Consider the following 24,673-nt stretch of genomic DNA (forward strand, 5'->3'; position numbering starts at 1 on the left):
CAGTTGAAGTCGGAAGTTTACATTCACTTAGATTGGAGTCATTAAAACTCGTTTTTCAACCACTCCACAAATTTCTTGTTAACAAACTATAGTTTTGGTAAGTCGGTTAGAACATCTACTTTGTGCATGACACAAGTCATTTTTCCAACAGACAGATTATTTCATTTATAATTCACTATCACAATTCCAGTGGGTCAGAAGTTAACATACACTAAGTTGACTGTGCCTTTAAAAAGCTTGGAAAATTCCAGAAAATGATGTCATGGCTTTAGAAGCTTCTGATAGGCTAATTGACATCATTTGAGTCAATTGGAGGTGTACCTGTGGATGTATTTCAAGGTTTACCTTCAAACTTAGTGCCTCTGCTTGACATTATGGGAAAATTAAAATCAATCAGCCAAGACCTCAGAAAACAGAGAACTTTGGTGTGAAAAGTGCAAATCAATCCCGAACAACAGCAAAGGACCTTGTGAAAAGAAACTGGTACAAAAGTATCTATTCAGTATCTGTAAATATTCAGGTCCCGTTGGGCCGCAGGGAAGTGAAGTCCTTGTTCCGGGCAAAAGGGCTACATTTTTTGGCAAAGGGGGTGGGATTCTAGTAGTAATGGGAGGCAATTGTATCTTGTGCATGGGTCAGTAAAGGAAGAGGTGGAGAGAGAGGATGTAGGAGGATGATGTGTGGAGTAGATTACAGTCTGGACACAGATTTGAATGCCATGTTGTGGATGATCGGGAGGCACAGAACAGGCCTGTGTGATGAGTGTTTAGTGGAGGAAATGTAGAGTATGTGTTGATATTTTGTGAATTGTATGATGTAGGTAGTGAGAGATTGTGAAATGGTTAGAGGCTGGACGGGGTTGAGTGGTGCAGTGGGGGGAGGAAAGTGGTGTCTAGGGCTCTATGTCAGGACAAATTAAGATCATTTTATGTAGTTGGGACGTGACTGGCCTCACACTCCATTACAATAGGTGGCGATGTATGCGCCTTAAAAGTTGGGTGTGAGCCGCCAACCCAACCCCAAAGAAGAGCAAGCAGATGCGCGTGCCGAAAGTAATTGTAAAACAAGAGGAATGACAGTTGACAAGAATCTTGTAATAAGGTTAGTTTTTGTTCACGTTGAGACAACAAGACGTTTGCGTATATGCTGCAGTTAACGTTAGCAGCAAACCAAACGTCACATGAAGGCGACCTAGCTGGCAAGCTAATGTAAAATGGCTAACGTTAGCCAAAAACTAACCCGCCATATCTAATAAAATTTAAACGAGATAAATGTTTATAGACATTAGGTACGACTAGCTAGTTATTTCACGACAACTATGGACCCGAGGCACAAAGAAATACTCAGGAAACACCGGCTGGACCTGTCCGACCAAATTTTAATTGAGGACACTATAGTTCAATTCCTGTACCAGGAGAACATTTTAACAGAGAGCCAGGTGGACGAGATTCAGTCCCAAATTAGCAACAAGAAGAAGACATTGAGACTGCTGGATATCCTTCCCACCCGAGGTCCGCGGGCGTTTGGTACATTTCTGAATTCCCTAGAGGAAGAGTTTACTTGGGTGAGAGACAAGTTACTCCAGGATTTGGAGCAACCCAATGTACCTGTGCAAAGTCCAACAGGTGAGTCTGATGCCAAGTGTTTGACGTCAAACTAACGTTATAGGCTAGATTGTCAGTGGCTCTTCATTTGTACAGTAAAAAGTTCAAACCAGTGCTGGTACTTATTTTTGAGTGTAGGTACTGTTTATTTTTGTACTCTGCAATACTTTAGTGCTAATATTCTATAAGACGTGCAGGAACTCGAGCAGTAGAACATGGTTGTAACCATAGAAATATAATTACTCTAAAGAATTTATATTAATAATGAACTTTTTACTATACAATCATCTAAAAGTGTATAAAATTTAAAGGTCAATTACAAAAAAAATGTAATAAGTCAACTTGATAATATAAAGAACAGAAATGTTCAAATATTTAACCATATAAAGAAAGCAACAATTAGATAGGAGGAAAGGTAGGCCAGCCGGTAGAGATCAGTCTTAAAGGCCTGTTTTAAATGCACCAACATGTTGACCAGCCCTGAGATTGTCAGGGAGTTTCAAAGGCATAGTGCGTGGGTGGAAAAGGCCCTTAATTCCAACAATTCTATGGTTCTAACATTTGTTGGCAGTTTTATGCCTATTGCCCTGCAATATATCTGCACAATAACTGCAATATGTCTGCATAGTACACACAAAAAATGTGGCATTCCTTTGCACAAACATTCCATAACAATACCATTCTAGTTTGGTGTCAACATGGCGTCTTTCCAAAATTCTAACTCTTAAAAACATAGAAGTCCATTGTATTCTGAGAAACTATACAAAATAGCTTTGGAATTGAATGTCGCTCCAAAATGTCATTTCTATCTGTCACATGCTTTGTAAACAGGTGTAGGCTAACTAGGGCTGTGACACTAATTGAGGACAATTACTGTTTTCAATAGCCCCACATTCATTTTAGGATAAACCCCCAAAAAGTTCAATTTTATTTTCATGTAGATGCATTTGACCTAATAGCAGTTTTCACTGATAATTATGAGCAATTATTTAGCTAAGTTACTCTTTAAAAGTTTTACATCTCTTCTTTCCAACAGTGCTTTGATGCTCCAGCAGCTAATCTGCTAGATGCGCAGGGGGGTGTAGAGCGCAATAGGCTATAGCACTATTTTATACAATGCACATTTTCATTGCTTGCTAGTAAGTAAATAAATTGGTATTCTTTTAAAAAAAGGTTGGATTCGTCTGCAGTCGACAAGGTTGTTCTGGGTCTGAGGCCAATAATGCACTCATGTTGTGTCAAATGGACAATGTGCCAATTCTCTCCAACCTTGCATGGTATAATTTGATACAGAATCTTTTCTTAATTTATAGACTTAATCAACGCGGATCAGGCCTGGTCCTGGCCGAATTTCCGCCCTCCTACAAAGTAGAATATTAGCCTAGGCTATACAGTGTCGGGCCCCCAATGCACTTTTATGAATGCCCATTTTGGTAGCCTACTGTTTCTAAATCAGGCGATTTTACTGTTAAATCCCTGTCATTTGGTTACCTTTTCTTTTTATGCACGTATTAATTCGTCATTTACCGTTATCTTTCTCTGAGTGGAAGCATTGTTTGTAGAGTTCACAACCTGCTACGCTTGTGAGAAACAAGTTTCGTTTTATTTCATACCATCAGTTATGTGCTCGACGTGAGCAATGAGCATATGTCTTGGTTTCTCTGTCCTCTTCATTTTGATGGAGCGTGTGCGCCTGAGTATGTATAGAAGTACCTAGCCTGCAAATGTAGGAAGGTGCCCATTGTCTTAACTCACCACCACTAAAAAGTTGGGCTTCTCAGTCTTTAAAAGCATGTTTTATTTTTTACAACCATTCAAGTTATAATGGTTCCTCACAGTATTTGAAAAATCTTTCCAACACATAATCATTGTCGCTGATAAATAGGCTATGGTCGTTGACTTGTTTCTATTTGAATGATGGTCAATTTCTTCTTTATACTATAGCATAGCTCGTCCCCTTCATATTTTCCTTGTCAACTCATTAGCCTGCTTTCAGAAAGCCTAAGGTAGGCCTCGTTTAAAAAATGTTAAAAAGTTTGAAGGAAATTAGTCATATTTGCTCTTGCGTCTAACACATGCTGTTGTTTTTGATTGACGGGTGTTTTTAAGGGGTTGTGTATGTGAGAGTTCACTGATTCTCTCTATAGGCCTATATGTCCATCCAGAAAGTTTCCTAAAGTAACCTGTCTGGACTCCATCTCTTTAATTTAGGCCTATAGAGTGGTGCAGCGGTCTAAGCCACTGCATCTCAGTGTTAGAGGAGTCACTACAGACACCCTGGTTTGAATCCTGGCTTTATCACAACTGGCCGTGATTGGGAGTCCCATAGTGCGGCGCACATTTGGCCCAGCGTCGTCTGGGTTTTGCCGGTGTAGGCCGTCAGTGTAAGTAAGAATTTGTTCATAACTGACTTGCCTAGTTAAATAAAGTTTACATGTAAAAATGCAAATTCTCCTGTCATGATTTAATCTTGTAAAAAGCTGATTTTCAGTAGTTTAGGCTATATTAGTTCTCTCATTACGGCGTCTTCTCTTTGAAGAGCAAATGCCAATGCCACGGCCTTCGAATGACTGCAGCATCAGGGTTTTGTGACTTTATGCAAATCATTCTGGAAAAGTGGGAGAATCCATCAGACTTGGTTTGAATGAAATAGGACTGTATTAAATCAATTATATGCTGACAAGGTAGGCAAATCTTTATTGTCGTGTCAATATGAAATGTCGTTTCAATACGAAAATGCGACTTCCTCGCCAATCTGGCATTTCTTCATTTGTTTATTATTTATGCTTAATATCCTGAATCATAATAATGAAGTGTAATGGCTTGTTACAAATAAGGTTTTATTAAGATGCATATCTATGTAAACAAGAGTACAAACAGAATTGTCATCTCCCTTTTTACCCCCCCCCCCTTTTTTTTTTTTACCTTAACCTAAAAATCCAAGACCGTCACAGCCCTAAGACTAACAATGAAATTCTTAGGCCTACTTACGGCCCTTCCCAACAATGAGATGTATAAATATAACTATACTGAACAACAATATAAACACAACATGTAAAGTGGTGTTTCAATGTTTCATGAGCTGAAATTAAAGATCCCAAAAATGTTCCAAATGCACAAAAAGCTTATTTCTCTAAAATGTTGTGCACAAATTTGTTTACATCCCAGTTAGTGAGCATTTCTCCTTTGCCAAGATAATCCATCCACCTGACAGGTGTGACATATCAAGAAGCTGAATTAACAGCACAATCATTACACTGGTGCACCTTGTGCTGGAGACAGTACAAGACCACTATAAAATGTGCAGTTTTGTCGCACACAATGCCACAGATGTCTCAAGTTTTGAGTGTGCAATTTGCTTGCTGACTGCAGGAATCTCCACCATAGCTGTTACCAGATAATTGAATGTCCCTTTCTCTACCATAAGCTGCCTCCAACATTGTTTTAGAGAATTTAGCAGTACGTCCAACCGGCCTTACAACCGCAGACCATTGGGTGGGCCTATGCCCACCCATGGCTCAGCCCCTGTCCAGTCTTGTGAAATCCATCGCTTGGGGCCTAATTAATTTATTTCAATTGACTAATTTCCTTATATGAACTGTAACTCAGTGAAATTGTTGCATGTTGCGTTTTTATGTTTTTGTTCAGTAATAAGTAGTAATAAAGTGACAGATAAGAAACAGAAGCAGGAGCATATGTAATGAGTCAAAGTTAAATCTGCATTGACCTTTTTTGCGCTAACTATTTAGCAGTCTTCTGTCTTGAGGGTAGAGCCTTTCAGGGTCCTGTTGGTTCCAGACTTGATGCATCGGTACTGCTTTCCATGCGATAGCAGAGAGAAGTCTATGACTTGGATGGCTGGAGTCTTTGGCAATTTTTAGGGGATTCTGACAAAGCCTGGTATAGAGGTCCTGGGTGGCAGGGTGCTCAGCCCCAGTGATGTACTTGGGCCATACGCACTACCCTATAGTTCCTTGCGAAAGGATGCCAAGCAGTTGCCATACCAAGCGGTGATGCAAGTGGTGACTCTAGCTCTGTTTTATTAAATCGATCATGTTTTTCTCTCACATGCAACTTTTTCGTGACTAAAAAGTCAGACTCATTATAAAACCTGGAGGTCACTGGCGTGCGTGTCCTTATCTGAAGGCCACCAATTCAACCAAAACACCATGGTTTCATTCAGTAAAATATTGTTGTTTTTAAACGATGCCTTGTTGGAATCCCCAACTATTCATGAATTGATCAATTCTGTTCATTAATATATTTTTTTTAAATCCCCAATTCTATTTCATGGAATTAAACTACGTGGCTTCCAGTAGCAGCTAGCGACTGCCATTAATGACGTTAGTCGACTGTTGTAATGCCTGCAGACTACTCACCCCATCAGTAATGAGGATCAGAGGACTGAGGGCCCCTACTACTTTTTTGTAGGGCTGGGCGACGTATCAAATTAATTTGTTTTAGTGCGACGTTCTAATTGTATCACAAGAATCTAGGTTTAAATTTTAACTTTTTTTATGAGCGTTCTGTCTTTTTGGCTCGCTGTGTGCAATGTGTACCTTCCCACTCTCACTGACACCAACCCCTCCCCCTGCCACTCACAACAAATACGAAGATAACGAATTCCTCTCTCACAACAAGCAGTTTAAACTCGCTTTTTGCATTTGAGGTTTGGTCCAACAGAATCGGTCATATCGACACCGAAACTCTGTCATTATTTGACTGTAATAGATGACCTTTCTAATGATACCCTTTTTATGTCTCAACTACCAAAATGTAGAACAGAGCAGACCCTACTAAAACGAGAGTATTAATGAACATGTTATGGGAAATGTATGTTCAATTTCTGCTGTGTGTGATATTCTGGTACCATGTACCGCTAGGAGCTTTATAGCCACGGACTTCTATGTGCTAGCTGTCTAGTGTTTTTATAAATGTGTAATGAGCAAAATACACATTTATATAAGGAATTGGCATCATTCTGAGAAATAAGCATGTTCTTATCCAGGTAAAGACACTTGATTTCAACATCTAAACAAAGTGAACATGCGCTGTTGTTGAAACAGTTGGAGACGGACCAGAGGTTGTATTCATAACAGTTAAACTGTTCTTCTTCCTTGTTAGAAAGCAAATGGATTAAAGTTGGCTAGACTTGAGGTATAAAGCACGTGGGCTTGTGCTTGAGAGTTAATTTTTTTATAATGCCTGCTACAAGAAATGATTAGTGGCTGTGCATGGTTCTGGTATTTGCATTTTCATGAAAGCCTGAAAAAGAAGCAGGTTATAAGCAGGTTATTAGTGGGACTAATGGTTGTGGAAGGCTTATAGTTAGCCTAGGTATATTTTCACAAGCACTGAATTCATTGGATTATTCCTGACAGTTTGAAAAAGTGTATTGATCTCTTAATTGTGCATCAAAGCTTATTTAGCCAGAACATTTACAAAATCAACATGCATATACGGCATGTAAAAATGGAGATGTTTTTTGGGGGCCATTTCGCCCAGCTATACTTAACTATCTTTGGCAGATACTAAACATTTAGACATTTCAACATGTGATGTAGAACACATGTAGGCCTATAGGCATATACAGTGTAACTGGAAGACTTAATATTTATTTTGAATGTACAGTATCCGTAAAGGAAAGGGGAAATGGCGAGGGGAGAAGTCTGTTTTAGGACTGTCTAGGTTGTGAGTGTGTCGAGTCTCAAAGGCCTGGTTTCCCTGACAGCTGTTTTCATTCGCAGCACTGAGGTCAGGCACACACCGCATCCTCCTTTCTAGGAAAAATATTTAATCAAAGCCATTTGTATGTTCTCTCTTTCCCTCTCTCGCCCTCCTGTGCTGCCCCCCCACTCACTGTACAGATAATAAATGGATGTGGGGGGCTGGACGGGGAGGGTGAAAAGAATCTGCTCTCACATTTCCTAGAAGCAGCAGCGTAGAGAACTGAGTGCGAGAAGAGTGTTTCAGGTGGAGGAGAGGACGAGAGCCTTCACTTTCTAAAGGCTTTTATTCTACTTGATTGAACACAGTGGGGAGAATCTGGCGGTCAGAAAAGGATCATTTAGCCTGAAAAGGATTTCATGTATTCTTTTATACAGGCCTCTCACTGAATCATTTGGCTTAACTCACAAATGTATGGATGTGCTTTGTGATTTTATCCCCTGCTTCCCCCACTCCTGTTATGATGGCAACAGATGACATTGGTGGGTTGCCTTGGAAACCATGTGATGGTATTATCTGTTTTTCAATAACCCTTACCCCGTCCCTGCTTCACTCGCTGCCCAGTGCGCGCACACACACACACACACACACACACACACACACACACACACACACACACACACACACGGGTGTCTTAAATAAGTTTTATTGCCACCACTGTATTTGTTTGGAACATATGCTGTCACTCCCTGTTCCCTCCTGCTCCTCCGCTCATGCAGATCGACACAGAAAACATGCATCTCTCAATCAGTTTACAGGTTACCATGGTTTCTGGTCACCACCAGTGAGGGATTCCTGTCAGCACCTGATTGGATAGATGCTGGTACAATATGTCCTCTCACCATGACTTAACATTTTGTTAGAGCTTTACCTCTTCCTGCACTGCCTGCAAAGAGCCAGTCCTGTTCAGACTATCTTTTACACAGAACAGCATCTAACCGGAGGACAGGCGAATTAGACCAGCTGCCTTCCAGGGTATCCGTTAGGAAACTTTTTTTTTTTTTAAATTTACCGGACATCCATATGTGTTGGGTGCGCAACGCATTAGGGCGTCCAGCCAAGGTGCTCAAAATCTACATTTTGTTTATCGTAAATCATAACAGAATAGAAATTAGCCTGAAGTATAAACAATGTTCTTATACCAACACGATTTATTGAAAATAAAACATTGGCTTTGTCTTCATCCCTGCTATTAAGCATACATGTATATTGTTTAAAAGAAAGAACGTTCAGCCAAGAAGAACATGTCACCTACACAGTAATACAGCTTCAAAATGTGCATAATATACAGCTTCAAAATTTGCATAATATAACTTGCGAAAGACCTGTCCTGATGGTTATTTGCATGAACATTTTAATTAATAAATACCAAAACACAGCTGTTTTCAATTACAATCTAGGCCTCATTTAATTTAGCCTAGGCATGAACATTTTAATTAGGCCTAATAAACAAAGTCAAGAAATGCTAAAACCGGCAATCGAATTAGTTCAGACTGACTGGTTCATTGAGAGAACGCTTATTTGACGAAGCTCCTGTGAAACGAGGCCTATGTATTTACGCAAGTACTTGTTTCCAAAGCTCCTTGTCTTTTTTACAGTGCTTCTGGATGATGATGATAAATGTAATGATTATTATCATTTTAAATATCGTGGTAAAGTACTCATGTCATGTATGATATTCACCGAGTATACAAAACATGCTCTTTCCATGACATAGACAGACCAGGAGTATTCAAGTGAAAGCTATGATCCCTTATCGATGTCACTTGTTAAATCCACTTCGAATCATTGTAGATGAAGGGTAGGCTGGTTAAAGAAGGATTTTTAAGTCTCGAGATAATTGAGACACAGATTGTGTGTGCCGTTCAGAGGGTGAATGGGCAAGACAAAAGATGGATGTGCTTTTGAATGAGGTATGGTACGCTGCTGGGTATTTCACGCTCAACAGTTTCCCATGTGTATCAAAAACGGTCCACCACCAGCCAACTTGACACAACTGTGGGGAGCATTGGAGTCAACATGGGCCAGCATCCCCTTGGAACGCCTTTCACACCTTGGTCCCTAGTGTTTGGTATACTCTGTACGTGGCTTAATGTTAACTGTTTCCTAATGTCGGCTGCCTAGTAATTGCAACTCTCCAACGTGAATAGTTGGCAACGATGTTTTGTTACCAAGTGTTACTGAATAAGTTCAACTGGAGTGCACCAATTGCGCATGGTGCACGTCATTATTCTAGTCTCAATACATTCCAAATCTGCACACTATACTTGACACGCGGGCGGCATTTGATGATTTTGCATAGGGCGGCAGCAGAACTGCTAGGATACGGCCGGCCAAACACAATTTGCCTCAAATTTACTTGCATTTGTGCCAAACCTTGTCCTGCTCAAAGTGAGCTGCTGCAGTTTGTAAGTCAACACTGTCCAACTCCTTGGAGCAGCTTGCGATGTGCATCAGCCTCGTTACTTTGTCCTCAGAAGGCACCTTCTTGAGGTAATTTTTGCTTTTTTTAAAAATATATATATATTTTTTTATAGAAAGAATCCCCTCGGCGGGTATACTGGAAACCGGGATAATCAGCACATTCACAAATTGTTATCCAGTCAGGGTACACTTAGCAGAAGTCCCTTATGAGGACCTTGTGTCTTTTTTGCCTGAGTAAAAATAGAAGCACACACTCTCGACACTCATTTCCAAGAAGCTTGAGGATTTATTAGCCTATTAGTATATTTGCCTTTGAAGTTGGGGTAAATGGACTGGTATTTGAAGTTGGGGTAAATGGACTGGTATTTGAAGTTGGGGTAAATGGACTGGTATTTGAAGTTTGGGTAAATGGACTGGTATTTGAAGTTTGGGTAAATGGACTGGTATTTGAAGTTTGGGTAAATGGACTGGTATTTGAAGTTGGGGTAAATGGACTGGTATTTGAAGTTGGGGTAAATGGACTGGTATTTCAAACAATGAATGAAAAGCATTATTTTGCTATGGATTTTTCGTCTTGTCCCAGACAGTTTGGCCGGCAACATTATCGGCTTTTCATTTATTTATTTTTATCGACCAAAAACCAGCATTTACCGGCTAACGGAAACATTGCCGATTTTATCAAGATGACAACCTACAGTGGTACAACCCTGGCCAGCAAACAGATTGTAGTGTGTTCGTAGAAGGAGCTTATCTATTTGGCATGTTTAGAGCATTGTAAAGTGAGAGTAAAAAAATATGTTCTTGCTAAGTCGTTGTAGCTTGTTCTTAAAAGGACCGTAATCTAGGTTATTTTGCACGTTTAGCCAGGGCATGATTAAGTGAGTTTAACTGTATTCTTCATTGCAGCTTGTTCTTAGGAGTGTATTTATTTGTCTCATGGAGGGGATAGTGTGAGTTAAAGCTGTAAACTTGTAAGGCGTTGTATAGTGAGTTAACACTGAGGCCGTAGTCTGAGGCTTCCCTGACTGGGAGTAGAGGTGCGGCTGTGTCCTGATGAAGAGCAGTAAATTCATGCTGGGACAGACCGAGAGGGAGAGTGCCGTGTGCTGCTGCCTTGTTTTCCTTGTCCGTGCGTTGCCACGGGTAGTGCCTGCCGTCTGCTTTCCAGGAATCTTGGCAGGAGGAGTCTTCCCGTTCGAACGGTGAAGCATTCGAGTCAGAGGCCGGCTGCTCTGCTCACAGGTAGCCAGGTGACCAATCGCACTGCCAGGACTGGGGCTGTGGCGGTCATGACATTTTTGTCAGACTGTTATTGTCCTGCAAAAGACTTCCTGTCTCGAGGTTAATGGACCGTTAGTTAACATAAACAGGTTTAGTGTTGCCAGGCCTCCACTCATAAAAGCTGCCTTTGGTACATCTACTTTTTTTTTAAAGTCACCGTCACAATAAATCCATTATTTTAGTCTGGTCTAAAGAGAAATGATGTAATGAAGAAAATGTATTTCAGGTGAACAGAATGAGTTGACTTAAATAGGGATGATATTTTTCCCATTACGGAGCGAGTGTGCATATGAAGTGGCTGTGGGGCGGGTAGGAGCGTTTGGCCAGTAAACTAAAGGTTTTTTGATCGAATTGACGAGCTGACAAGGTAAAAATCTGTCGTTCCACTGTTCCCTGGGCGCCCATGTTGATTTTAAGGCTGCCCCCTGCGCCTCTGATTCAGAGGGGTTGGGTTAAATGCAGAAGACATATTTCAGTTGAATGCATTCAGTTGTACAACTGACTAGGTTTCCCCCTTTCCCTGTGTTGAGTGTGAAAGTGATCATTTGGCCTCCTGAGTGGCGCAGGGGTCTAAGGCACAGCATCGCAGTGTTTGAGGCGTCACTACAGACCCATGTTCGATCCCGGGCTGTGTCGCAGCAGGCTGTGACCGGGAGACCCATTTGGCGGCGCACAGTTGGCCCATCGTCATCTGGGTTAGGGGAGGGTTTTGACAGCCGGGAGGTCTTTGTCCCATCACTCCCTAGTGACTCCTGTGTTGCGCCGGGCGCATGCACGCTGACACGGTTGCCAGTTGTACGGTGTCATCTGTATGCACTCAAATAGTAAATGGAGGCTCTGCTCTTTCCGGCTGGACCATTTTGTAGGCTTCAGTTTTATAGCAGAGCATGTGCTTAATGTGAGCAGCTGAGAAATAAATATAAAACATTTATTTCACTCCACTCACCAACCACTGTTTGAGGAGCATGCTCTCGCTGCCCAACTGGTGAAATTCCACCCAAACTCTGTACGTCATGGGCTCTCCAATCTTGTTCCTGCAGCTACCCAGTTCTTAAATCTGTTCGGGAACATCAATAGTAAGATGTTTTCGCAGTGAAACATACTGAGGTGCTCAAGAAAGGAATAAAGGAGAGAGATTCTATTTAGCTGAAGGTAATGTCACTCAATGAATATTCATGACTGCCAGTGCGGCGGTAATACGGTCACCACACCAGCCCTAGCCAGGACCAGTTTAAATGTTTTATAAAAAATGTTTGTTTTTTAAACATTATTGTGGAGGCTACGTTTAAGTGCAGTTGGTACAAGCATACAGTACATTGTGCTGAATTTTTTTTAAGAAGCTGCTTGTACGGCCAGAGCTAGTTTAAATGGCCAACTGCCCAACTGGCTTCCATGAAATCATTTTGAGTACTCGAGTTAAACATTTTTACAAAGGCAGAAACAAACATTTGTGTTCCGACAAGACACCAGAGTCCCACGAGGACACGGGAAACTTTCCTGGAAAAAGCCCTCTGCACAAGAGGAGAAAAATCATGATTATTTTAGGCCTCCACACACACACACACACACACACACACACACACACACACACACACATTACTCCCATTCACTTTGTCTCTGTCGGTCACTTTAGCCATGAACAAGGTAGTTTGGCCAGAGTCCTGTACCTTTTGGGATTGTTTTCTTTGCCTACTCAGGGTTTGGTTTCAGGCTTTTAGTCATCGTTCATCCCTTTGTTATTACATTGCAGTGTAAGCGCTAATAACTGAGATAAAAGTGGAATTGAACAGAAATTAATGGAACTGTTGGAACTTGGATGAATGGATCTGAATGAGTTGGTTGTTCAAATATGGAAACAGCATGGTGATGTTGGTTTCTTTCGGGTTTTGCTATTTAGAATAAACTAGGCATCGCTACACAGCCTTTACCTACCGGGACTACTGTCCAATGGCCTCATACACTTCTAAATACTCTGGTTTATTTCAGTGACATGTCAGCATGCCCTGCCCCCCTCATCAGTGTGAGAGAAGGTTAGAGTGATGCCTGCTTTTCTCATAAAGAGGCAATTCCTAGGAAGGTATTCAGTTTCCTCAGTTTATTTTGTCTCCCACAGCTCCTTATTTGGTTACTATCCCGCTCGTGCGCTCTTTCGCTCGTCGTGCGCTCTTTCGCTCGGCGTGCGCTCTTTCGCTCGGCGTGCGCTCTTTCGCTCGGCGTGCGCTCTTTCGCTCGGCGTGCGCTCTTTCGCTCGGCGTGCGCTCTTTCGCTCGACCCGCGCTCTTTCGCTCGACCCGCACTGTTTCCAGTGGAGGCCTATTTGTCAAAAGCTCCCAGAATCTTAACTATTAGCCTATGCACCTTTTCAGCAAATGGGTTTTTCACGGGAAAAGGATTGTTTACTCTCTCACAGGCCTGTCACTCTGTCCCAGCGTGCCCTCCCTCTGAGTTTGTGTGTGTGTCCCCTTTGTTAACGAACAGATGAAGGCCTGGCGCTCGGTTGGGCCGAACCGTTCTTGGCATGCATTAGGGAACATGATGTACTTCAGAGTCCTACTGCCTCCTCTGTGGGGGGTTTATTTATGACACCGTTTCTGGGAGTTGTTACCCAGGTTCGAGTTGCTTAGCCTAGTGTGTCAGCTGCTAGCTATCCCATAATGGGTCTTGTTCAATAGTAAAATGTTGACCAATGAAAGATCTTTGAAAAAGAAAGTGTCTCACACACTATCAGGTGCCATGCATTCATAAATTAATGAGCTATGTCATGGGAGCATTAGAGTGCCTACTCTCATTAAATTTGAATCAGTGAACGGCAGTGTCATGTTTGGCAGTTCTCTGTCAGCGACTCGTTTGGGAACTTGACACATGACCTTTTGGACCCAGAACTCCCTCCTCCAGCTTATAGGAGTTAGACTCCCCCCGCCCCTCACGTCTCTCAGTATTAGCTCACTGTTTTTTTTATTAGCTCAAACTGTTTTTTCTCTCAGTATGTTGGATTCCCAAAACAGATGATGGGGGGAGGGGGCAGTTTGAGTGTTGCCCTCATCGCGCCTCTGAGTTCAAAACTGTCACTTAATTGGATGCCAACCATTAGCTCTCTAGACGCGTGTGCGTGTGTAAACACGCGCTGGGCTGTGTGTGTGGGGAATTTTCTCATTAATAAAATTGACACAATGCTTATTTATGTTTTCCTTTAGTGTAATACACATGATGTCCAGTGTTTTATTTGAGACACTCATTTGTGTAGTAGTTGACGGTCACTGGACTTGATACTGAATGTTATGTATTGTTCATGTCTGTTGATAGTGATTGACCCCAGACTGGAGGTACAAGGACCAAGGACACTGATTGTTATTGTATTCTGGGGCAGTGTGATTCTGTAGCAGCTGATGTTGTGACTTCCTACAAGCCTCTCAGCGGGTTTTTACACAGAACATTGGTGGAGTGAGACGAGAATATAAGGGCCTGCTTCTGTGCTGGAGGTGTCTCCTTGTTGCAACTTGTATTAAACCACATTGATTTACTTTGTTACTACTTTTGTTCACCTGGAACATCCCTATTACGTGTGTGTACATGCGTAATCTGTGATTTGGGCAGGGTTATGAAATCCTCTTTGTCTTGTATGGGGGCTCTGAGTGCAGTAACACAGGCTGGCACAGTGATATCTTTTGTCTGAGGGTTCAAGAGAGCAACTGGCACTATCAGCACCGAGTGGAGGGAGAGGGGTGAGAGTGAAAGATTACCTTAAACTAGAGCGGGAGGCACGGAGGATAGATTGAATTGTGGAAGGGAAGGAGAGAGCGAGGCAGAGGGACTAGCGGGAGGGAGGGAATTGGGGATATAGGCCTAAGCAGGGAGGAGAGCTGGGGAAAGGAATAGGGTGTGGAGGAGAGGCCACTGTTAGGCCATTTTACTCACCATACTGCCCCTGAACTCACTGACCGTACACCTCCTTATACCGTCTCATAACAGCCCCACATCCATCTGTGTCCTTGGTTCCACCATACCTACTGAACTGAACGTGGCTGGACCTTGACCTGCTCTATACATACAATGCATGATATACAGCTGTTCCCAAAGCATGTTTGTTTACCATGCAAACCCTGTCACCTACATGTGTGCAGCCTTTTTGATACCCTCTCCAAGGACAGTTGCTCCGTTCTTTCCAAGCTTGGTTTCCATCCATGACAATTTCATGCAAATATTCTAAAATCTGCATAAAAACCAATATGCACATTTTCCCAGCAGATAGAAGGTTGTGCGTGATGACATGGCCCAGTGCACATTTAAACTTTTTTTTTTTTTTAAATGCGGTTAAATTCCCATATGACAAATTAAAAAATACAAGTTAAATGGGTTTTCATCTCTAATAGATATGGCACAATAAGCTAATGTGACCATTCTGGTTTTGGCAAGTGTGCTAGTCAACATCGCTCAGTGTGGGCAGACCAGCCTTCACGATGAGATTTATTTTTATTTGTCAAATGGCAGCCAATCATCGATAATCATGTCTCCAGAATAAGACCCGAGATATTGATTGGAAAGGACCATCAAGATCATCACTGTGCACGTTCATCACCCTGTGAAGTTCATCACTTATTTCATCTGTAGCCTACTAAACTGTAGGCTTTCCTGGGTTGTAGTGGGAGGAGCACAGAACATACCACGTCACTCCAAGTTTACTTCGATATGATGGTTATTATAGCAATATTTGCATGCAACTGTGTTTCCACCTCCGTTTCTCACAATTCATTTTAGGCACAAAATGATCCCACCTTGTCTAGCACATTTTGTTTTGTCGACATTTGGAAAGTTTACAGACATTTTCGTCGTTGCATTTTTTTTTTTTTTGCGCATGTACTTTACTCGCATAAAAAGGTTGGATGGAAATTTTGTGATAAATGGATATTGTGGCGAGAAGATTGATGTTGAAAGACGAGTGGTTCCCACCTCTGTTATGCAACATGTTCAGATAAATAAAAAACACCACAAGATCTCACTATCGCTTTGTTTTCTAGGCCTATCTCACTCTCGTTCCGTTCCCTCTCTCCTAAACGGAGGTCATTAATCAGGCAAGCTGATTTTGAAAACATGCAGGCCTACACGCACTCCTAAACACGCCTTTTCTCTCGACCCTGAAAAGTAAACAAACATGATGGCATTGTGACGTTCACTCTCTGTGGAAGTATTTTTCCTCCTCCTTTCATGTCCAATAAATGGACACGGATTTACATAACATCTAGTCTTATTTTCACAACGAATTGTTGTAGCATCACAATGAATCTGCAACATGTTTTTCTTAAATGGATATTGATAAACTCTCTCTCTCTTTACCTTTTCCTTACTCTACCTCTCTTCCTCCCATCTCTTTTCTCTGCGTTTCCCTCTTTCCATGCATACCCACCACCTTTCCCTCCTTCCCTTCCAAAGATGAGTGGAACATTCCAGAGGTGACGCTCCGAGCAGTCCCGTCCGACAGACAGTTGTCCCGGCTGGCATCCCGTATCGGGTCGGAGTGGGAGTCGGTTCTCCTCGACCTGGGCCTCTCCACGGAGGCGCTGTACCGTTGCCGTGCCAACCACCCTCTGAGCTTGCACGGGCAGGTGCTAGCAGGGCTGATCCAGTGGAGGCAGAGCCAGGGGAGGAGTGCTACAGTCCACAGGCTCCTCCAGAGCCTGCAGGCCACTGACGTCCACCCCTCTACCCTGGACGAGGTGTTCCAGTGAGGGGAGCGGACACTATGGATCATGGGTGAAATGCTGAATGGATGACAGCCGTTAGCTCAGCCAGACCAGGGTTTCCGTTAGGAAAATGTGACCAGCAACATTTTTTTTTTACCAGACATTTGTGTAATCTGCTGATCCCATGTGCATTGGGTGCGTAACCTGATTAGTGTCCACCCACGGTGCTCAGAATGACAAATCACATTTAGATTATGGTAATTCATAGTAACAGAATATGGAAGTCGAGGATGCAACGATAAAGCTAGAATAACTGTCTATAGTTTACTTTTCCTCAGCCAGCTAGACAAGTAACTAACAGCAGAATCACTAGCCTGTCAATCTACTATCCCCCATAGTACAAAAGTTTAGCCTTTCTATTGGTCAAGTTGAACAATTGTATTCCAAACCGACTGTAGGACAGTCGTGGGACGATGAAGCCCAAATTCATACATCCAGTAGGCTTAGGCTACATGAAATAAAAACATTAAGCAATGAGTGTGACGCAACAGAACGTTTAGTTTAAAATGTTAATAAACTATTTATTCACCTAAGCGCAGGCAGTAGGCTACTCACAAATGTTCGTTCCATAATGCAATTAGCGGGGAAACGCAGTTGTCAAAAGGGCACCACACACTTGAGGTTTCATGCGAAAATGAAAATGTCCATTAGAAATTTAGAGATCTAATCGGCTACTTTGCCGAAAGGTAAGACATGCCTCATGTATTAAAAGGAAATGCATAGCCTACTGCCTCCAGCTCATTGCAAAGTGGTGTGTGACACAACAGCAGCTCTCATTCTTTGACAGATTATCTGCTCAAAGGATCTATGCTGTACGGGTGTGATAAATAAGATGCATAACAAATATACTGTAGCCTACACATTTGCCAATTTAATTCCATTGAATGATGTAAAATAACCTAATAGAATGATAAATATGACCAGTCAAATGTATTTCCATCAATGAAGAGGCTAAAAGGCATTATTTCGCAATGGGTTTTTTTTCTTTTCCAGGACAATTGGCCAGGGCCAATGTTTTATTTATCAACAAAGAAATATAGGCCAAAAGCCGTCCATTACCGGTTAACGGCAACCCTGAGCGCAATGCGTCATTGGCCTGGCCCTGTTTTGTGTGTGTTGAAATGGGGGAATTTAAGATGAATAAAGTTAATATTCAGATAAGAGTAATTAACACAATGCTGAGCGTATTTCTGTTTTGTCGTTCTGTAATACACGTGATTTCCAGTTTTATTTGGGGAAACTCTTTCTGCTTGATGGTCTGTGTTATGAATTGTTCTTGTATCTGTTGATCTTCATAGTGATTGACGCCAGGCTGGAGGACCGAGGACACTGGTTTGTTACTATAAGATTAGAACAAGCCGATTTCGAAAACACACAGGCCTACACACACTCCTGGAAACTCAGTGACTCAGACCCTGAAAAGTCAACAAACACGATGTTGCGTCATTCACTCTGTGGAAAACAAATTCTCTGATAGTATTTTTTTTTTTCTTCTTTCATGTCCATTAAGTGGACCATGGAATTACGTAAAATCTAGTCTTATTTTCACAACATATTGTTGTAACATTACATCACAATGAATCGCCGACATTTATGGCCAGTAACAATAGTTGAGCACCGCTGCACTCGGTTTTTAGAAAAGTGAAATGCCTCAACAAGGTCAAGGCTGGTTTAGTTTTTTTTCAAGTGGAGCTGAAATTAGAGTTTGTACATGAACTATATTCTTGTACTTTTTGCCTATGATTTGCCTTGAAAAAGCATTCTCTTATTTGTCCACCTTTTTTTTAAGGTGGAACTGGAACAGGTTCTTTTCTCTTCAAATGGCGATTGCATCTTATTTAGTGCTTTTTTTTGGTCTTGATGTTATGTTGGCATTTCTTCATGTGGGGCTATTTTACAAAATGTTTCATTTCCAAGTGTTTACAGTTGTAAAAACAAAAGCCATACTGTTTCATCTGCATGTGTCTTGTTGTAAAAACAAAAGCCATACTGTTTCATCTGCATGTGTCTTGCTGTTCATGATCACAAGGTTAATGCCAAACAAATTATCTAACTACTCTAAATGTAAGAACATTTTAAGAACCCGTTCTTCTCTGACATGCACGACGTGTGAGTTCTGTCTGCACCTCGGCCAATGCTAGTATAATTGTTAATAGGATTAATTGTTAGGTAATTCATAGCACAGCCACATGCACAAAGTGAGTGTCAGTTTACTTTTTTCTTTGTGTGTGTGAATGAAAAGCCACGGTGTTCCTGGGAAAGCTTTGAAGTACAACTAGGGGACTCTCATACGTACACACCTCGCTGCAAGGAATTTTACACATCTGTTTTTGTGGATTGACTGGGTTGCCAGGGAAACATTGGCTAGCACAGGTAGGGTGCAGTGACTGTAGCTTGGCAGCAGTCAAATCAATCAAACTGGATGTACTCTGTGACTTTTTACAAAACACTGGGCAAGGCTAGAGGGGGAGAGGAAAGTCTACCTACCCCTGCCTTGGTATTTATTAGGCATCAGACTGGAAGTGGGAGGGACTACCTCCCCTGAACTTGTCCAATAATAAATACTTGTTTTTTGGTGTGCCCTAATGACTACAACCCAGTTGTGTGGCAGTCCTTCTCTTGAGATATCTACATCACCATCCCTTTCTCTTTCAGTCTCTGCTATCTGTTGGTCTGGTTGGTGAGTGGTGGCTTTGGAGGAAAAGATCAGAGACCCCTCTCAGCCTGTCCGCTGTCACCATCACGACCCCCTGAGAGGATCACATGCCGTGAACCACATGGCCTGAGCGTAAATCCCTCTCCTGGTTGGTTGAGACAAAGCCACGGTGACCTTCCAGGGATCAACTGTGTCTGAGACATTCCTGGATGCTCTTTGGAACACTGCACACTAACATCACTCCAGCCAAGCATTTTGCCTTTGACTTTTTCGTCAGTTTAGACTGAACAGGAGGAGGGATGTTGGGTAACTCTCTGCGGTGGAGTTGTTAGATGAGAGTGTTGAATAATGGAAGATGTTTTGGCTGCTGTTGTCACAAAGCAGCATGAGCAGGTTACTACAGTTTTGTCTATAGTGCCTTTGTGAGGAGTGTTGTGGCCCATACAGTATGTGAAAGGTACTGTAAAAAAAAAAAAGCCCCCCCCAGAGTGCATTTTAACATAATACCACCATAAATAACAATTGTAGCAACCCTGAGTTTATAATTTTGGCTATTGACTTTACCATTTTAGCATTTTTTTTTTTTAGACTGTTGATGCAACACAGAACAGAAGGTTGAGGGATCGCCGATCACCACGGACTTGCTCACTCTCTCCCTGCCTGTATCATTACATTACATCAGAGCCAGCTGCAGACAACCATGGGCTATATTTATATAATAAATAAAACACATTTTCCACCAGCAGGTTTATGTGCCCATGCACCACACAACCAATAAGCAATGCATACCAATTACCGACTTTGAACTTTCATTATGGTTTGCGGTTTCAACATCACAATCAAGTATGTCAATCCCTGTACAGTTGGTATTGAGTACAGTGGGCACACATGATTGTAAGTCAAAAAGCGTAAATTTATTATATTATTATTATATTATGTCAATCCCACAATTGAGTACAGTGGGGCAAAAAAGTATTTAGTCAGCCACCAATTGTGCATGTTCTCCCACTTAGAAAGATGGGAGGCCTGTAATTTATTTGCAAATTATGGTGGAAAATAAGTCAATAACAAAAGTTTATCTCAATACTTTGTTATATACCCTTTGTTGACAATGACAGAGGTCAAACGTTTGCTCTAAGTCTTCACAAGGTTTTCACACACTGTTGCTGGTATTTTGGCCCATTCCCCATTAAGCAGCGAGTCGGAGTCAGAGGCCGAGTCTTCTCTGGTCTCTACTGCTCTCGTTACGGGGTCTGAGACGCCGAAGCTTCCCACCATTAGCTCTGACAAATTGAAAACTCTAGTCATTGGCGACTCCATTACCCGCAGTATTAGACTTAAAACGAATCATCCAGCGATCATACACTGCTTACCAGGGGGCAGGGCTACCGACGTTAAGGCTAATCTGAAGATGGTGCTGGCTAAAGCTAAAACTGGCGAGTGTAGAGAGTATAGAGATATTGTTATCCACGTCGGCACCAACGTTGTTAGGATGAAACAGTCAGAGATCACCAAGCGCAACATAGCTTCTGCGTGTAAATCAGCTAGAAAGATGTCGGCATCGAGTAATTGTCTCTGGCCCCCTCCCAGTTAGGGAGAGTGATGAGATCTACAGCAGTCTCACAACTCAATCGCTGGTTGAAAACTGTTTTCTGCCCCTCCCAAAAGATAGAATTTGTAGATAAGTGGCCCTCTTTCTGGGACTCACCCACAAACAGGACCAAGCCTGACCTGCTGAGGAGTGACGGACTCCATCCTAGCTGGAGGGTTGCTCTCATCTTATCTACCAACATAGACAGGGCTCTAACTTCTCTAGCTCCACATTGAAATAGGGTGCAGGCCAGGCAGCAGGATGTTAGCCAGCCTTACAAATTGGAAAATAATCATGGTCTCTAAACCTTCAAGCTGCATACTGGACCCTATTCCAACTAAACTACTGAAAGAGCTGCTTCCTGTGCTTGGCCCTCCTATGTTGAACATAATAAACGGCTCTCTATCCACCGGATGTGTACCAAACTCACTAAAAGTGGCAGTAATAAAGCCGCTCTTGAAAAAGCCAAACCTTGACCCAGAAAATATTAAAAACTATCGGCCTATATCGAATCTTCCATTCCTCTCAAAAATTTTAGAAAAGGCTGTTGCGCAGCAACTTACTGCCTTCCTGAAGACAAACAATGTATACGGAATGCTTCAGTCTGGTTTTAGACCCCATCATAGCACTGAGACGGCACTTGTGAAGGTGGTAAATTAAATTTTAATGGCATCGGACCGAGGCTCTGCATCTGTCCTCGTGCTCCTAGACCTTAGTGCTGCTTTTGATACCATCGATCACCACATTCTTTTGGAGAGATTGGAAACCCAAATTGGTCTACACGGACAAGTTCTGGCCTGGTTTTGATCTTATCTGTCGGAAAGATATCAGTTTGTCTCTGTGAATGGTTTGTCCTCCTGTAAATTTCGGTGTTCCTCAAGGTTCCGTTTTAGGACCACTATTGATTTCACTATATATTTTACCTCTTGGGGATGTTATTCGAAAACATAATGTTAACTTTCACTGCTATGCGGATGACACACAGCTGTACATTTCAATGAAACATGGTGAAGCCCCAAAATTGCCCTTGCTAGAAGCATGTGTTTCAGACATAAGGAAGTGGATGGCTGTAAACTTTCTACTTTTAAACTCGGACAAAACAGAGATGCTTGTTCTAGGTCCCAAGAAACAAAGGGATCTTCTGTTGAATCTGACAATTAATCTTAATGGTTGTACAGTCGTCTCAAATAAAACTGTGAAGGACCTCGGCGTTACTCTGGACCCTGATCTCTCTTTTGAAGAACATATCAAGACCATTTCAAGGACAGCTTTTTTCCATCTACGTAACATTGCAAAGATCAGAAACATTCTGTCCAAAAATGATGCAGAAAAATGTATCCATGCTTTTGTCACTTCTAGGTTAGACTACTGCAATGCTCTACTTTCCGGCTACCCGGATAAAGCACAAAATAAACTTCAGTTGGTGCTAAATACGGCTGCTAGAATCCTGACTAGAACCAAAAAAATTGATCATATTACTCCAGTGCTAGCCTCTCTACACTGGCTTCCTGTCAAAGTGAGGGCTGATTTCAAGGTTGTACTGCTAACCTACAAAGCATTACATGGGCTTGCTCCTACCTATCTCTCTGATTTGGTCCTGCCGTACATACCTACACGTACGCTACGGTCACAAGACGCAGGTCTCCTAATTGTCCCTAGAATTTCTAAGCAAACAGCTGGAGGCAAGGCTTTCTCCTATAGAGCTCCATTTTTATGGAACGGTCTGCCTACCCATGTCAGAGACGCAAACTCGGTCTCAACCTTTAAGTCTTTACTGAAGACTCATCTCTTCAGTGAGTCATATGATTGAGTGTAGTCTGGCCCAGGAGTGGGAAGGTGAACGGAAAGGCTCTGGAGCAACGAACCACCCTTGCTGTCTCTGCCTGGCCGGTTCCCCTCTTTCCACTGGGATTCTCTGCCTCTAACCCTATTACAGGGGCTGAGTCACTGGCTTACTGGGGCTCTCTCATGCCGTCCCTGGAAGGGGTGCGTCACCTGAGTGGGTTGATTCACTGATGTGGTCATCCTGTCTGGGTTGGTGCCCCCCCCCTTGGGTTGTGCCATGCCGGAGATGTTTGTGGGCTATACTCAGCCTTGTCTCAGGATGGTATGTTGGTGGTTCAAGATATCCCTCTAGTGGTGTGGGGGCTGTGCTTTGGCAAAGTGGGTGGGGTTATATCCTTCCTGTTTGGCCCTGTCCGGGGGTGTCCTCGGATGGGGCCACAGTGTCTCCTGACCCCTCCTGTCTCAGCCTCCAGTATTTATGCTGCAGTAGTTTATGTGTTGGGGGGCTAGGGTCAGTTTGTTATATCTGGAGTACTTCTCCTGTCCTATTCGGTGTCCTGTGTGAATCTAAGTGTGCGTTCTCTAATTCTCTCCTTCTCTCTTTCTTTCTCTCTCTCGGAGGACCTGAGCCCTAGAACCATGCCCCAGGACTACCTGACATGATGACTCCTTGCTGTCCCCAGTCCACCTGGCCGTGCTACTGCTCCAGTTTCAACTGTTCTGCCTTATTATTATTCGACCATGCTGGTCATTTATGAACATTTGAACATCTTGGCCATGTTCTGTTATAATCTCCACCCGGCACAGCCAGAAGAGGACTGGCCACCCCACATAGCCTGGTTCCTCTCTAGGTTTCTTCCTAGGTTTCAGCCTTTCTAGGGAGTTTTTCCTAGCCACTGTGCTTCTACACCTGCATTGCTTGCTGTTTGGGGTTTTAGGCTGGGTTTCTGTACAGCACTTTGAGATATCAGCTGATGTACGAAGGGCTATATAAATACATTTGATTTGATTTGATATGAGATCTCCTCTAGAGCAGTGATGTTTTGGGCTGTTGCTGGGCAACACGGACTTTCAACTCCCTCCAAAGATTTTCTATGGGGTTGAGATCTGGAGACTGATTTCCTAATAATTGCTCCCACAGTTGATTTATTCAAACCAAGCTGCTTACCTATTGTAGATTCAGTCTTCCCAGCCTGGTGCAGGTCTACAATTTTGTTTATGGTGTCCTTTGACAGCTCTTTGGTCTTGGCCATAGTGGAGTTTGGGGTGTGACTGTTTGAGGTTGTGGACAGGTGTCTTCTATACTGATAACAAGTTCAAACAGGTGCCATTAATACAGGTAATGAGTGGAGGACAGAGGAGCCTCTTAAAGAAGAAGTTACAGGTCTGTGAGAGCCAAAATCTTGCTTGTTTGTAGGTGACCAAATACTTATTTTCCACCATAATTTCCAAATAAATTCATAAAAAAATCCTACAATGTGATTTTCTTGAGAAAAACATTAATTTTGTCTGTCATGGTTGAAGTGTACCTATGATGAAAATTACAGGCCCCTCTCATCTTTTTAAGTTGGAGAACTTGCACAATTGGTGGCTGACTAAATACTTTTTTCCCCCACTGTATGTCATTCTCGACCAACAGAAAATGCATCCCTCCCTACTCAGTATTAAAGGCTTGGTTTGACAGTCTCCGAATGTCATTAAACCTGTTGGTGTTTTGTAACAGATTAATCGAATGGCAGTTGCGCAGTTTGGATGCTGGAATTATATTTGAGTGGAGTGGATGAGCGTGAGCAGGTAGCCTACATAAGACTTTTGAAGAAGCCCAATCAGATGAAAACATTTTGACTAGTTGTGTTTATGCCACACA

At 42.4% G+C, this 24,673-nt stretch overlaps 1 protein-coding gene across 2 annotated transcripts in view; it reads left to right on the top strand.

Moving 5' to 3' along the window:
- Positions 1 to 505: 505 nt before the first annotated feature.
- LOC118392389 (death domain-containing protein CRADD) overlaps positions 506 to 24,673 on the top strand; it is a 43,533-nt gene continuing 19,365 nt past the window's right edge. The window contains exons 1-2 of one of the 2 annotated variants that reach the window (XM_035784343.2): positions 532 to 1,625; positions 16,464 to 19,369. In XM_035784343.2, coding sequence (XP_035640236.1) covers positions 1,319 to 1,625; positions 16,464 to 16,759 — 603 coding nt within the window. In that variant the 5' untranslated portion in view covers positions 532 to 1,318 and the 3' untranslated portion in view covers positions 16,760 to 19,369. Of the gene's footprint in view, positions 1,626 to 16,463; positions 19,370 to 24,673 lie in introns of those variants that run through there. The other variant, XM_035784344.2, reaches the window with a different exon arrangement.

The sequence above is a fragment of the Oncorhynchus keta genome, chromosome 13 (genome assembly GCF_023373465.1).
Source record: "Oncorhynchus keta strain PuntledgeMale-10-30-2019 chromosome 13, Oket_V2, whole genome shotgun sequence".
NCBI lineage: Eukaryota > Metazoa > Chordata > Actinopteri > Salmoniformes > Salmonidae > Oncorhynchus > Oncorhynchus keta.